We start from the raw sequence: 16,281 nt of genomic DNA, 5'->3' as shown, positions 1-16,281 counted from the left end.
CACACATTTACACAAATTCATAAAACTCACATACACAGAAAACACATTAAAAACCGCCAAACATGATTTAATACAATACAAATGAGAAACCATCACAGAGACATATTTAAGCACAACTGCATGCAAGAAAACAATATTTTTATGATGACATTTTACCAACTAGATGAAATAACACACAGCCTGTTTGGAGATATGAAGTTAAATGGTTGAAGTTTCAGGACAAACATGGAAAAAAAACGACACGTTTACTTCGAGCAGATCATGAACAAAAAAGTGAGCAGTTTAAAAAAAGACTTTTAGTGAAGACACACACACACACACACACACACACACACACACACACACACACACACACACACACAAGCCTCCAGTGTGGTCGATTCTATCTAAGTAACACACATATACTAGGTACTTTAAAAAGGATGTGAGGTTTGTGTATCTGACGTGAATAATTCCGATGCTAGCTGTGGTTTTCATGAGAGCAAGTTTTTCAAAATGTCACTTAGGTAAAGTGAAAGTTCACACATTGAGACACACAAATATCATCTTTTGAGGACCGTGGACAGCCTCAGCTTCATCATGGCAGGACGCCTGCTGTTTGTCTTCCTCATGTGTAAGTTAAACCTATATATTTATTCACTATTGATGTAAATGATTACAAACCAATGCAGGCAAGCAAATTAGTTATTAGTTATAAATATTTTAGTATATACATACTCACATATATATATATATATATATATATATATATATATATATATATATATACATACAGCAATCGTCAAATATGAGTTGGACAATATCGTCAAAGATCCAACATTATGCATCCTTAGTTTCCACCTCTGGTTGACAGAGTTACACGGTGGTAGAGTTTTAATCCTTCTACATGTTGTTGAAGTCATTAATTAGTTATTATTACATCTATTTACTTTGTTAACATGTTGTATTTCCAACAGATTCCTTTCGCGAGATTCAAGCCCAAAGTCAGACTCTGATCGATTATCTTTCATGTCCAGTTGTTTTCACTGTGGGACGTTTATTACATTCTGTTATTCATTTTGACTATTTTTACAAACTGTTGGGTTGTACAATAGATTTTCCCCCTTTCCTCTAAAATCAACATTCCCCATTAAGAATATTACCATAGTAATTTAATTATTTAGTATTTGATATCATTTGTTTTCATTATCTTTATGCAGCTGTTAAGTATGTGATATAACACATGTCTGCCTCTAAATTTTCAGCTCTTCTTCCACCTAATAGCGTCACCAGCTGTGATTACAGTTTGGGAAGTGAACCAAACTCTTTGTCTCCTCGTAGTGATGGATACAGCTTGACTGGTAAGTCAGAGAAGACACGAAACATCACAAAGTATTTCTCCACAATTGAGTCTATTGCATGTTATTTGAAATGTTTAAATATGACACTATGACATCACACTAAGAATCAAGTGAATTTATCTCTACTTCTATCACACCAGTGAAACCAACATCAGGTGACACAAATACTCATCATTTAAACTGACTTTTAAATCTTTTTTTCTTTAAGGCATTTTCTTCCCTTATATTGAATTAGATAATATGGAAATTAAAAATTAAAACGAGGATTCGAGAAATGCAGCTATGATTTTTTAAAACTTTATAAAAAATGTTACTCTGCGGTTCTCAGTGGTTACCACTGAAAACGCCGTTCCGACCCATTGCATTGTTGCAGAAGTACAACACCTACCCAGTTCCCCTTAGCACAGTTTGCGTTTTTAGCACAGTTCACGTTGTTAGAACAGTCCACGTTGTTAGCACAGTTCACGTTTTTAGCACAGTCCGCGTTGTTAGCACATTCCGCGTTTTTAGCACAGTCTTACGTTTTTAGCACAGTCCAAGTTGTTAGCAGAGTCCACGTTGTTAGCACAGTCCGCGTTGTTAGCACAGTCCGCGTTGTTAGCACAATCCACGTTGTTAGCACAGTCCACGTTGTTAGCACAGTCCACGTTGTTAGCACAGTCCATGTTGTCAGACAGTCCACGTTTTTAGCACAGTCTTACGTTTTTAGCACAGTCCAAGTTGTTAGCAGAGTCCACGTTGTTAGCACAGTCCGCGTTGTTAGCACAGTCCGCGTTGTTAGCACAATCCACGTTGTTAGCACAGTCCACGTTGTTAGCACAGTCCACGTTGTTAGCACAGTCCACGTTGTCAGACAGTCCACGTTGTTCGCACAGTCCACGTTGTTAGCACAGTCCGCGTTGTTAGCACAGTCCACGTTGTTAGCACTGTCCGCTTTGTTAGCACAGTCCACGTTGTTAGCACAGTCCACGTTGTTAGCACAGTCCGCGTTTTTAGCACAGTCCACGTTGTTAGCACAGTCCACGTTTTTAGCACAGTCCACGTTTTTAGCACAGTCCACGTTGTTAGTACAGTCCACGTTGTTAGCACAGTCCGCGTTTTTAGCACAGTCCACGTTTTTAGCACAGTCCACGTTGTTATTAAACTGTGTTTTTTGTGTTTTAGATGGATGTGGATATATAGAAACTCTCAACAGTAAAGAGGTAATTTAAACACTTCTGTATCCATTCAGTCAGTGATCATGCTGTCCTGGATAAGGCCACTCTCACGTAACCTTTTTTTTTTCTCTCTTTCTGATAAAGTTCTTGCCGAGCAGTTATGATGAAACTTACAGTTTCGTCACTTATGAATTCAGCAATATTGGTGAGCTGCTTTTGTCTTTCTACCAACTTTGTTTTCTACAGTATGTTTCATACACATGCGTGGGAAGAGGAAGTTGCATAATGCAGTAAAAGTCCCATCAAGCCATGTTTGTTTTTTCCCACTACACTGACAGATGCTTACAACAGCCTCTCAAGAGGAACCAGCTGCATCAGACCACAGAGATAACGTGTGCAGCATTCGAGAAGGACATTTGAGATGTGACTAAAATCATTTGGATTGGTGTGGTTAAGTCCAGTTTGTTATTACAAAGGATGCTGGAATATGTTTCAGCTAAACAAGATGTAACAATCTGATGAAATTAGTGCGTAAACTCTGGTCAACTGCCTCTATCAGTCCAGTGTTAGCCACTCTACACTGGCTTCCAGTAACTTTTAGAATTGACTTTAAGGTCCTCCTTCTTGTATACAAAGCCCTAAACGGAACCGCACCAAGTTCCACTGCCAACTCTCTTATAAACTATGTGCCCCCAAGAACATTACGATCATCCACTACTGGTTTATTAAATGTTCCCAGAAACATCCAAAAGACAATTGGGGATGCAGCCTTTTGCAATTATGCACCAAAGCTATGGAACACTTTACCTGCAGACATTAGGGAGGCAAGCTCGCTCAGTATCTTCAAAAGTAAGCTAAAAACATATCTTTTTACTTTAGCATTTTAATAGTGATATTTTATATGTCTTTACTTTAGCCTTTTAAGAGTGATATTTTATGTCTTTACTTTAGCCTTTTAATAGTGATACTTTATGTATTTTATCTTAGCCACTTTAAACTAATTTAAATGATTTCATACATTTTTAAGCTTGGTTTTCCTGAAGGAGGATCATTTAGTGTTGAGGAAGTAAGAAAGTCAAAAGTAAGGTTTAGAGAGCAAGAGGAAAAAGTAATGTCAAAGAGAAAGATTAAATCTGAAGCGTTGAAAACAATGGAAGAACATAAAGACAGTTTATGTTATGGGAGAAGGAAGCAGAGAACAGGGATAGGAAGAAAGTATGTGGATTATTTGCAAAGACAAATATAGATGAAAGTACAGACAAAGGGATTATGAAACTGTCAAAGAATGTGTAAAGGCTGCTATTTTATCTTCTATTTTATCTGCTATTTTAATTCTGCTATTTTTATAATGGTACTTCAGACTCATTTTCATCAACACTGTGATTATTGTACTGTAAATGCTCTTACTCTGTCCTTGTACTAATTGTTATGTTTTTGCTATGAGGCACTTTGGGCTGCAATTCTTGTATGAAAGGTGCTATACAAATAAAGCTTATTATTATAATTATAAACATGTGGCATTTCTATATGTAGGGTATACTAAAGAATATTTACGCTAAGGCAAAACACTGTTTATAAAAACATGATGCATTTCAATATTTTGGTGAAGTTGATTGTGAGTTTCAGGTATGTTCCTTAAACCTCAAAGTAAAAAGGTACAATGCAGCGTTGACATGAGAAACTTGTATTCTGGTTGGAGGAGCTATTTAAAAAAACAAAAACTATTTGCATTTAACACTGTCCCTCCCTGCTTATTCAGTGTAAAATATTAGTTAAGGTATTAACCTTCATGAGGGTCCAGGTGGACAATCAATTAATCAGTTGTGAGTTTTAGTTATAATGTTCCCGGGCAGTACAGGTAAATACAGGAGTCCGTGGGAAACATGGGGGCATTGACTTGACTTCAATAAAAACAGAGTGTGTGCAGCATAATTCTGGAAATATGAAGTGAAATGCAGATTTCATTGTTGAATGGTCAGGAAAATATTAAATAACAGCATGTTCGCTTAGAGCAGACCATGAACATGCTTGTGTGTGTGTGTGTGTGTGTGTGTGTGTGTGTGTGTGTGTGTGTGTGTGTGTGTGTGAGCAGTTTGTTAATAAATAATGAACAGACTCTTTCATTTTCTTCTGAAGCAGTTCACACTGTGGTAGACTTGATCTAAATATATTACATGCTCTACATTTCTAATAATGTGTGTTAAAGCGAGTAGATGTAAAGTGTTGCTGTTTCTGTGGCCCGTTTGTTTGTTAACTCACATTTGATGCTTGCTGTGGTTTTCCTGAGAGCAAGTTCTCACTTCTGCTGAATGACACTTAAGTACATCAAAGTCCACGTAGTCAGACAAACGAGTGTCTTCTATCTGCACAGTCTTAGTATTCAGCTTCATCATGGCTGGACGCCTGCTGCTTGTCATCTTCATTTGTAAGTTATACTCACTATAGAGTTTTTTATTGTTAATGTAGACTTTTACAAACTAATGTAGGTTCTAACCTGCAAGCAAACATGACATTACATTGTATTGTGAGCTATCATGTGTCATGTTATACCTTCTGCTCTTTTTTATGGTTGGTGATTTTATGTTATGTGTTGTTACTCTGTGCTGTTCATCTGTGCACTTATTGTGGAACTGCAGTGCAGAGTTCAAAACTAATTTCCCCAACAAATAAAGAATATCTTGATCTTAAGTTTCTTCATTTTGTTGAATGTATTAATGAGATATTACATGTATTTACCTTTTTAATAAATTGTAATTCCAACAGATTCTTTTCTCGAGAGTTATGCACAAGGTCAGTCTCTGATCGATTATCTTTCATGTCCAGTTTTCACTGTGTGGGAAGTTTATTACAGTCTGTTGTTAATTTGACTATTTTTACAAACTGTTTGTTTGCACAATATATTTTTTATTTCTTCCTCTCCATTAAATCACAATTTCTAATATGGAATATTATCGTATTAATGTTATTATTCAGTTTTTGATATAACACATGTCTACCTCTACATGTTCAGCTCTTCTTCCACCTACACTGACAGTGAATCCACCGGTGATCTCAGAGACAGACTCAGTCACTCTGCACTGTCAGACTCCATCATCTGTTCCTGTGTCTCAGTGTTATTTCAAAACTATGAGAACAAAACGGGGCAAAGTCTTCCCCTGTCTGAAGACACTGACAGGAACTGAGCTGCTGGAGATGTCACATCAGAGTTCACCTGCTGAGGTTAAAGTGACATGTTTTTATCTTCACGCGACTCAATCTCCAGAGAGTAACATATCCTCCATCATCATTCGAAGTGAGTGAACACTGCTGCTACAGACATATATTATGATGTTATGCTACAGTATGAGCACAAACAACAAAGTGTCTCTTAACATGGTGGTTGGGTTTTCAAAAGAAGAGATAGTTGATTTAGAATGGACATCATTATACATTTAAATCAGAATTAATTTAAACAAATAACATTTTCAGTTATCTAATCCAAGATAAATTTATATTTTCAGCATCTCTTCCACCTACACTGACAGTGAATCCACCGGTGATCTCAGAGACAGACTCAGTCACTCTGCACTGTCAGACTCCATCATCTGTTCCTGTGTCTCAGTGTCATTTCTACACTTTAAGTGGAGAAACTGTCAAAGACGTCTCTTGTCTGAAGACACTGACAGGAACTGAGCTGCTGGAGATGTCACATCAGAGTTCACCTGCTGAGGTTGAGATGACATGTTTTTACACTGTAAAGCTTGGAGAGTCACATTACCTATCTCCACACAGTGACACATCCTCCGTCACCATACACAGTGACACATCCTCCGTCACCATACACAGTGACACATCCTCTGTCACCATACACAGTGATACATCCTCCGTCACCATACACAGTGACACATCCTCCGTCACCATACACAGTGACACATCCTCCGTCACCATACACAGTGAGTAACTGTTTCTCCCACCTGCTAATATTACTAGATAGATAGATAGATACTTTATTGATCCCAAGGGAAATTTAGCACAAGAAAAGTGTTGTGGTGTAACATTACAGGTGTGAATTTGTTTTTGTTACACACCAAACATCCATGGTTTCCTAACATCAGTGAAACCAGCATCAGGTTATTATTCAGTTGTTCAACATTTCAGTCAAAGCACATAGTGATTGTTGCTGATTGGTTACTCAGATAGTGTGTGTTAGATATGCAGTTGCTTATGTGTGTGTGAAGTTATTCTTGCTCCTGTGCAGATGTTAGCCCACATTGTTCAAGTAAAATAAAGCTATTAAGCAGCACATGAAAGCAATGTGCTGCTTAATATATTTACCAAGGCCCGCAGTCCAAACCTGTACCCTTGTAAAATGTGATCTGTCCCGCATATCAATTTAGGTTTTCAATCAATTTTAGCCCGCATCGTTCAAGCTGAAGAAGAACTGATGACCTTGCATCACAGAAATGATGTAAGGTGGCTGCAAATAGGGCAATCTATGTGGCTAAAAGCATGACAACATTGATGCGTCATATTTACGTCTATGAAATAGGCTGCATGGGAGTTTTGCTTGACTGCAAAATTCATTTGTAATTTTTAATGTTTTATGTGCAGACGATTGCATGCCAAAAAGTTAGGCTGTATGGGACAAGTAAATTACATGATTTTCCAGGCCCTTGGTGAAATTGAGTTTGACACACCTGACCTAAAGGAAGACTATAAAACTGTGGTTTAATGTTATATGTAATATGTTTTTGTGCCTTCAAGAAACTTATACTAGTATGACTAGTATGAATCTGGCGATGAAATATCAGGGACACGGATTCTAATTACTGCATGAAAATGCTAACATGCATTGCAGTGGATGTTTCACAAACGTTTGTGTCTGTGCACTTCATAGGTTTGAGTGTTAGTACACCTGGCACTAAAGATAGCTCCTACCCTGCAACATCTCAGAAAACAGCTTCAGGTGAGCATATTTAATTCTTTACAACTTGAATTCAGTGATTAAATTAGTTTACAACCTAATTTACTCAGAAACTATATCACGCTTTCAAAGCAATACTCTGTGAAATACATGTCTTCCTACGTTTTTATTGATGTTGTGAGAACCAAAACTGACTTGTTTAGGACTTCTTGTTTCAAAGCAGCAACGTGGATATTGAACTTTATTGTAGTTGTAGCTGGTTGCGGTGTAACTGTGGCCGTCATCTTGCTCGTTTCTGCAATTCTCTGGAACAAAAAAAGAACTGGTGAGAACTACATCGTTTGTCTCATAACTTCAGAATCAGTTTTTTATATAGGTGTTCAAACATACAGTTCTCTTTTAACAGTTTCTCTGCTTATTCAACATACAGTATGTAAGCCTAGAATTGCATTTACACAATCATTGCATCTTAAGATTTATTCAGTGTACAACTACTCCAAAAATATAAGCACAAAAAAGCTTCAGTCAGAGTCAGAGACACTAGTCAAATAATTGGCTTGGCGAACCGACCCCTACGGGGGCCGCTGATGTGGATGCCCTTTAAGACACATCACCTATGGTGACTGTGGGCCTGGTCAACATTTCCAGCCTCATGGTGAGCACTCTGCTGGGAGCCTAGGCTCAGTCAACTGGGGCAGCATATTCCTATTGATGAGCATTGTTTCAAACATGGTGCAGATCAAGATAGGTGGATCCCCTTTCTTGCATGGCCCATGACATCCTCCAGTTGCTTCAGGAAATGTTGGAGGTGGGTAAGTCTCCCTCAACTTTGAGGGGAATATTGACCACCATGAAGGCAGCCCATGATGGGCCTCAGAAATGTTTTTCTCAGTTTCTCAAAGGCGCTCGTAGGGTTACACCCTACCACAAAAGACTAGCTGTCCCTCCATGGGATTTGGAGGTGAGGATCTCAGCCTTGCAACATGAGCCGTGCCTTTCTCTATAGTCTGCATTCTGCAGGAGAGCTCCATGCCCTTTTGTTTGTTTTGCATGAGCAATGCTGCCCCTTCATGTCGGGTGATGCTGGACTCTGGACCCCGCATTCCACCGTTCTATACCTGTCAATCTATGGATCTGCACCCTTTACACCAGGGGTGGGGAACCTTTTTCCTATCAAGGGCCATTTTTTTTTTACAACATCCTTCGAGGGCCATACTAATTATTTAACTCATAACCTCTACAAATATTTTTAAGACACAGCCCATTCATTTCACCTTTCTTATATGCTGTGCAAAAAAGCAACTTTTTTTAATCCATGTATCTTTCTGTTTTATCAGAAAACAATCCTTCATTAGTCCCACAACGGGGAATGTATCTTGTCCCAGCAAAAGAACATATGAAGTATAAAGACAGTAAACAATAATTAAATAGAATAAAAAATAATATAAGTACCAAGTGGTTGATAGAAAATAAAGTGAGTATTGCACATGGCAGTGATAATTGCACAGCAGTGGTGAAATAGTCTGTTCTTGGTGTGGTGGTCTACCTGTCTATCTTTCCATGTTTGTATGTTACGCTCTGCAGAGAGCTGCTTGTTGGGCCAAACTCCGCCGAAGAGCGTTAACTTTATCCAAACGCACTCGTCCTTTCAGCTCGTGCAGTTCGGCATGTTTCGTGTAGTAATGACGCTCAAGATTATTTCTCCTGGAAAGTGCGACATTCCACATCCAGCTTTCTCTGTTTTACACTCGCCATGCTGCGTTCACTGATGTCAATGACAGTCTCGTTACAATTGAAGTTTTTTGACATGACGTGACCACGTGATGACACGTTCCGCTCGTGTTGTGTTCAAGGACCCTGACCTTGGCCAGGAAAAACAGTCAGTCCCCCATTTAAAATATTTGCTAGTGGATTTTATTTGTGTGCGTTTTACGAATTACCTCGAAGGCCGGATCAAATGGTGGGGAACCAGAGGTTCTGCTTTACACCCTCCTCAGGACGGTGAAGCAGGGTTGCGTGGGCAGTCACTGTGGTTGCACTGTCAGGTCCTTAAAAGTGTACCTTCATCGGCCATGTGCCCAAAGGACAACCAACCAACTCTTTGTCTGTCTCAAACCTAACTGCCTTGGGCAACCAGTGAGCAAGAGTAAGCTTTCTCATTGGGTTGTGTATGCAGTCCAACAGATGAAAAAGAGGGCAGGCTGCCCCCAGCAGGAATGTGTGCACATTACACGTAGGGCCTCAATAACTCATGGAGAGATGGCTTGACATACCACGCTTCTGGGATCACGGCTCCTGTAAAAGAAGAACAAGGTTATCATTTTCTTTCAAAGCTAGGCTTGCAGCGTGGCAGGCTAACTGAGTGGCCTTCAACCCGTTTATGGCTGGCCTTAGCAGCTGGCAGGGCCAGCTTAGCTTTGATGGTGTCTTGTTAATAGTTTCTTTATTGGAGCACATAGGTGAGCACATAGGTGAGCACTCTGGTGGCGATGAAGTCTCATTTTAACTCAACTGCCATTTCATGCTCAAGTATGAAAAACTGGGCCTACCTGGTTTCTTCACGGTTTGTTTTACGAAGCTACCGTACATATTGAATATGTAGGGTGGAGAGATAATCTCGACACGATAAAGAATGGAAGGTTGAATGTGTAGCCCAATTTTTCTTAGAGAAGCCCCAATCAGTGCAGTAAGAGTATCCATGTCAGTACTATACATATGGAATATGTAGAGTGGAGCGATAGTCTCTACACACTGGGTAACCTTCTATTCCCTTAACTGGTTACTTTGTTTTAGATAAAAGATTACCTCAAAAGTGTAATGTTGTCCAAGTTACTGTATGTACAATCATGACAGAGTATGTTGTGATCGTCAAATAATTGAATCCAATCAACAGAACCACTAAATACTTTTATAATAATTCTGAGAAATGTATTATTTTTTATATACAGACTTTGTGTCTTTCTCAATAGCAGGTGAAAGGCGGGAGCCTCAAAATGAGAATGTAAGTTTGACATGATGGACAATATACAAAAAGCCATATATCCCTTATATATGCTACAGTGGTTTCTTTCTTTTCCCAGTTGGACGCATACCCTTTGTACTGCAGCATCTCTGAGGAGCCAGCTGCATCAGAGCTGAAGGGTGTGATGTACAGCACCGTGCAGACACACTGAAACTGAGCAGACAGCCTGAAGAACTGTTACTGAAATGCACCTTGTGTTTGAAGTTGAGTGGTTTAATCTAGTTTTAGTTTACAGTTTTACAAGTTTTACAGCCAGATGCAATTATCAAGTTGAGGTTTATGACTTAAAATGTATTTAGTTTTACTTTATAACTAAAACAAAGTTCACTTTACTCCTGTTGTTTGATGTTGATCATATTTTCTATGCACTATACATATATTTACATGCATTTTACTGCTACTGTAAATATGCGTATGTTTTAGCCCCCCCCCATAATACCATACTATGTATTACTTTGTATTATTCAGTTTTATGTTTTGTATAAGACCTATATGAATATATATATATACATTCATATATATTCAAATATATATATATATATATATATATATATATATATATATCTTTTCATGTGTGTTAAGTCGCTCTGAAATGTCTTCTTAAAACAAAGAGAAAACTGGCAAATTAAAGCAATTTTTTCTTTAACTCTCAGGTAGTTTGCCTGTGTGTGTCTGTGTGGAATTTAGAAATAAAGTGGGAGGTTTGTTGGAAAGTCAGAATTGCATCAGACCATATCACATGATTTTCTTTTAAAATGGGAGGTTTTGTAAAGGCCCAGATTAATGTAGTTTGTCTGAATTGTCAATGATGAAAAAAGAAAGCAATTGACCCATAATAGCTCATGGGGCCCGATTGCATATTTATTTTCCAAAAAGGAGATTGTGCAGACAATAGGAGGAGATTCAGATGAACATAAAGTTGGTTGAAATGTGTTTGAAAATGTTTTTAAAGGGTTTTGACATTTTAAAAAAAATCTCCCTTGGTTCATTACATGACCTTTGAGAAACTTTTTTTTTTTCCGTCACTTTACCATCTTCTCAGAGCTGTAGTCCGTGTAACGTTACGTTAGTTTGTTTATTACAAAGTGGCAGGAAATCAGAAAACGACCCGCATATTCATGTCGTCTTCCCGGTGGCGGTCTTCCAGACTCGGAGCCGGCACCTGGAACCCACCCCTCCGTCAGACGGAGCCCCAGTCAGCGGCTAAAGAGACTTGAGCTCAGCCAGAACAAGCCCCAGCGCCGTCAGTCACAGCGGGCTGGTGGACCTGTGTAACGGCAGCAACATGGAGTTTGCAGAACGCCGGTGCTGCGGCTGAACTCGAGCTAACTGCTAACTGAAGCTACGCCGTTTCCCGGAGCTGCCAACAGCTATACACTCAGCGAAACAGCCTCCTGGCAGCTGTGGAGGACGACACAAGGTGGTGCAGGTGGTGATCGAGTCAGGCAGATGTGCCTCTTCTCCCCTCTGTAGTGACTCACTATCGCCTCTAGAGGAACAAGTGGTATTACAAATCAAATTCAAATCAAATCAAATTTATTTGTATAGCCCATTATCACAAATTATACATTTGTCTCAGTGTGCTTTACAGACTGTACAGGTTACGACACCCTCTGTCCTTAGACCCTCGCACCGCACAAGGAAAAAACTTCCTAAAAGAAACCCCAAAATTAAAGGGGGAAAAATGTAAGAAAAAAAGTGACCTCCGGTAAAGCAGGTGGCAGTGTTATGTTTAACTTTAGCTGAAAAATGTTATCCACCAGTAAACACACAGAAGAAGAAAACAGGAACAATAACACAGAAGGAGAAGACAAACAATATGGATGAGTCACAGTGAACGGGAGATAGATGGAGACGCAGTTGTACCTGCCAAACAAGTTAAAACTTTATGCAAGTACCTGACAAATGAGAGGAGACCTTCCCGTATTTAATAAAAAGCAGAGTCGGGCAAACTCATGTTTTTTGTAAAGTGTACCATTCAGATATTAGATTTGCACACGGCGGAATAAGCGATGTTCACCAGCATGAACAATCGTCCAAGCACAAGCTCGCCCCAAGAGGCACAAAACACATCCACTGTCAATGACTTCATGTGTGACAAGAACAGTTTCAGAGGCAAATCAAGTGACCAAGGCTGAGGGAAAGATAATGTAGCCTTCAGCTTCTGCGATGATTTCTGTCACAGTTGTAGCGGACATGTTTCCCGATTCTGCCATCGCAAAGAAGTCCTCGTGGTGGAAACAAAAGCCGCACAAACTCATCCATCATCAAATAAATTGATGATAATAACTAATAAATAAAATACATAAATCTTATAAACATGTCTGTACACGTAATATATACTTTAAATAAACATGTATTTCCTGAATGTATGTACCCGTCCTTTATGGTGTTGACATTTACATTATATGGGTAGGTCCTGGGTGGCTGAGAGCTGTATGGGCGGAGTCCGCCAGAAGATTTCCTTTATTTTGAAATTCCAATGTTGACAGGTATGCTGGGATTGGTTGGCACACTCATCAGAGACTATCAAATCTTATTTCAAAATGTAGCTGATTCCCAGGGCCGGATCATGGTGCTGTGAGATCCTGGGCAAAATCATAATCATGATTATTTTTGGTAAATTTTGAGATCACAATTATTTAACGCAATTACTTATTGACTTTGGAAACATCATGCTGTTTCATGCCTATAATCTTACTTTTAATAAATGCTCTCTTTCCATCAGCACAGTCCGCCCAGTTGGACAGTCGCACAAGGAGATCCTTCCTTGCCAGCACAGAGAGAGGCTGCAGCGAGCACTAAGTCCACGGCCCTTGGAAGCTGCAAGGTCCCGGTGGTAGGAGCGCTGTAAAAGTGTAAAAATAAAAACTGTACAGTGCCAACTAGTGGCTCAGTTGTACGGCACTGTATTGACCGAGAGGCTTTCGCTTTCGGCATGCAAACAACATACAAAACATACAAAGGGCCCAGGTGGTAGCTTGGTTTATACAGCCTCTGCTACCAGTGTATGAATGTTTGTGTGACTGGGTGAATGTTGATTTGTGTAGTAAAAAGTGCTTTAAGTCGTCGCAAAGACTATGAAACAATATATAAATGCAGACCATTACATTTTTGTCTATTAACTAGGAGAAACACATTCCAATATCTCTAACAGTTTTATAAAACGTTTACACCACAGAACACTTTTTTTACTTTTGATACAATAAACTGAAATGAGCTGAAATTACCCTCACTAAAAAGGTTAGTGCCTTTCAGGTGCTTTAACATAAGAGACAATCAATCCTGGTGTCCCCCACTTCAAAAACACTACAATCCAAGACCATGAAATATTTAAGGTTGTGTTTTTTCTTTGATGTGATGTACATATACTACTAATTTCTTTTCTGAAGCAGTTAGACAGCAATGAGGTTGATTTGATCTAAATACACAGTACCACACATACTGGAGCTTTATAAATAATGTCAAGGCATGTGTGTTCTGTGGCCTGTCTGTCAGTGTGACTTACTTCTGATGCTCGCTGTGGTTTTCCTGAGAACAAGTTCTGTAAATGACACTTTCTGTATGTCAAAGTCCACACAATCAAACACACAAGTGTCGTCTTGAAGGATTCTTGGACATTCAATTATTCATCTTCATCATGGCTGAACACCTGCTGTTAGTCGTCCTCATGTGTAAGTTAAACCTCTTGTTTCTTTCATTGTACCCAATACACTAATACAACTACATGATATTTTATTTGCAAGAGCCAGATTAATATGTAATGTCAGCCTTTAATGTATCAGCGTGTTTATTAAACTTTTACATCAGATTGAAAGAAATACAAGATTAACGTTAAGAGTTTACTATTTACTATTAAATCTGTTCCTCTTGTTAACATGTTTATTTTCTCTGCCAGGTTCCTTTACGGAGATGAAAGCACAAGATCAGTCTCTGCTAATTTGGCTGTTAAAATCTCTATTTTCTATACCATATATTAAATCACAGTTTCCCATTAGGAATTGTATTATCTTAATTGCAATTATTAATGAAGTGACATAACATGTTTACCTCAATATGTTTTAGCTCTTCTTACACCTAAACTGACAGTGAATCCACCGGTGATCTCAGAGACAGACTCAGTCACTCTGCACTGTCAGACTCCATCATCTGTTCCTGTGTCTCAGTGTTATTTCAAAACTATGAGAACAAAACCGGGCAAAGTCTTCCCCTGTCTGAAGACACTGACAGGAACTGAGCTGCTGGAGATGTCACATCAGAGTTCACCTGCTGAGGTTAAAGTGACATGTTTTTACACTGTAAAGCTTGGAGAGTTACATTACCCATCTCCACACAGTGACACATCCTCCGTCACCATACACAGTGAGCGACTGTTTCTCCCACCTGCTAATATTACTATATCCTGATACAGTATCAGCACAAGAAAAGTGGCATGGTCTAATATTCAGGTGTGGAATTTGTTTTTAGGGCTTACAAACCAAAACAAATAGAGCAACACTAGAGCAACAACTAATGGGGATTTAACAACGCCCAAGTGACACTGGTAGTTCTGCCTCTACTTTCCTAACGTCAGTGAAACCAGAAACAGGTGATATAATTAATCAAGTTCTCAATAATTCACACTGACTTTTCAGAAATGTTTTGGATATTTGTCATTTTTCATGTCAACGTGTTTGTGTCTTCAATAAGTGCTATATCTCTCACAGCTGCAGAAAGTTGGACCTCTGCTGACACAACTCTTTTCCAACCAGCATCCGGTGAAAATATAACAGGTAGTCAAATACTAAAATTCTTTGCTGTGGTTGTTTATAAATGCTTTTCACTGTGTACTTTTTCAATCCTGCTGTTTCAGGTGATATTATATATATATATATATATATATAAAGATTATATATATAAATATAATCAATATTCTAAAACTTAGAATGCCAACTGTGAGAGATTCACTGGACAGTAAGATGAGAAACTGTTGGATCACAGAAAATCACATGATAATAGGAAATAATATGACAATAGGGTAGGAAGGAAGAGCTGGTTGATCAGGGCTGGTTCAGCTGTGAGGACCTAGATCACATCCAGGGAGGCAGGTACTATAGGGACCTCTGGTGGATCAACACGATAACACACAAGTTACGAGCAGTGAGTAAAAACACATCTGCAGTTGTAACAATCCCTAAATACTCAGTTTACTTTGTTTGTTCACAAGTATATCAAAATAAAAATAATGAGATAAATATTAGCTGAAGTATATTTTATAACAGCAGGGCCTTACCAATAGTAAAAAAAAAGCGATTATTAATCTATATCTAGTTTTCGATGTTGGTACTGATTTGATATTTTACTAAAAAAAGAATACAGCACAGTTTTTGTGACGGAATATTTCCTCTAGCATCTTCCTCCTGATACGTTTCAAAGTTTTTGCCATACTTGTAAATCCCAGAGAGCAGAAGGAAGTTCATTTCCTCAAACATGTTGATATTATGGGATGTACAGTATGTCCTTGATGTTAACACTGTGGGCCGGCGAGTGTAAATGGGCTCTTCTCTTAATGCAGAGAAGATGACGTTGATGATTGGAGCAGTCGTGACTGTGGGAGTCGTCTTGCTCGGATTACACTTCTCTTTACTGAACGCAGGATTGGTAAGAATTAAAAAATATTAAACATGCAGGCATGCAAAGACCTAGCTGCAGTTGTAGGAAATATTTCATATTTATTTGAATTACGTAGCAAGTAAGTAAGTAAACCTTATTTATAAAGCTCCTTTCAAATCCAGTGCTACACGGTACAGCACCTTGTGCAAACATTGAAGAACAAAAAGTTAAAAACTTGAGATTAACGACATTTGAAATGATTTTCTA

At 38.7% G+C, this 16,281-nt stretch overlaps 1 protein-coding gene and 1 long non-coding RNA gene across 13 annotated transcripts; both read left to right on the top strand.

The window, feature by feature from the left end:
- Positions 1 to 475: 475 nt before the first annotated feature.
- Positions 476 to 16,032, top strand: LOC115007921 (uncharacterized). Its single transcript, XR_003832250.1, has 3 exons — positions 476 to 613; positions 1,245 to 1,340; positions 15,977 to 16,032. It is a non-coding gene; the product is annotated as an uncharacterized LOC115007921 (long non-coding RNA).
- On the top strand, positions 5,527 to 10,646 carry LOC115007918 (uncharacterized). 12 transcript variants are annotated; one of them, XM_029431055.1, is made up of 6 exons: positions 5,527 to 5,789; positions 5,998 to 6,294; positions 7,374 to 7,442; positions 7,624 to 7,725; positions 10,349 to 10,401; positions 10,481 to 10,646. In XM_029431055.1, the coding sequence occupies exons 1-6, from the start codon at positions 5,624 to 5,626 to the stop codon at positions 10,571 to 10,573; spliced, it is 780 nt and encodes a 259-aa protein (XP_029286915.1). In that variant the 5' UTR covers positions 5,527 to 5,623; the 3' UTR covers positions 10,574 to 10,646. The 12 variants fall into 12 exon arrangements, with proteins under 12 accessions (XP_029286915.1, XP_029286914.1, XP_029286913.1 ...); XM_029431054.1 differs by having other exon boundaries at positions 7,621 to 7,725; XM_029431053.1 differs by having other exon boundaries at positions 5,998 to 6,321; positions 10,373 to 10,401.
- Positions 16,033 to 16,281: the final 249 nt, after the last annotated feature.

Source organism: Cottoperca gobio, chromosome 5 (genome assembly GCF_900634415.1).
Source record: "Cottoperca gobio chromosome 5, fCotGob3.1, whole genome shotgun sequence".
Taxonomy (NCBI): Eukaryota; Metazoa; Chordata; class Actinopteri; order Perciformes; family Bovichtidae; genus Cottoperca; species Cottoperca gobio.
The sequence above is the reverse complement of the archived record's forward strand: the minus strand, read 5'-3'. Positions and strand labels throughout refer to the sequence as shown.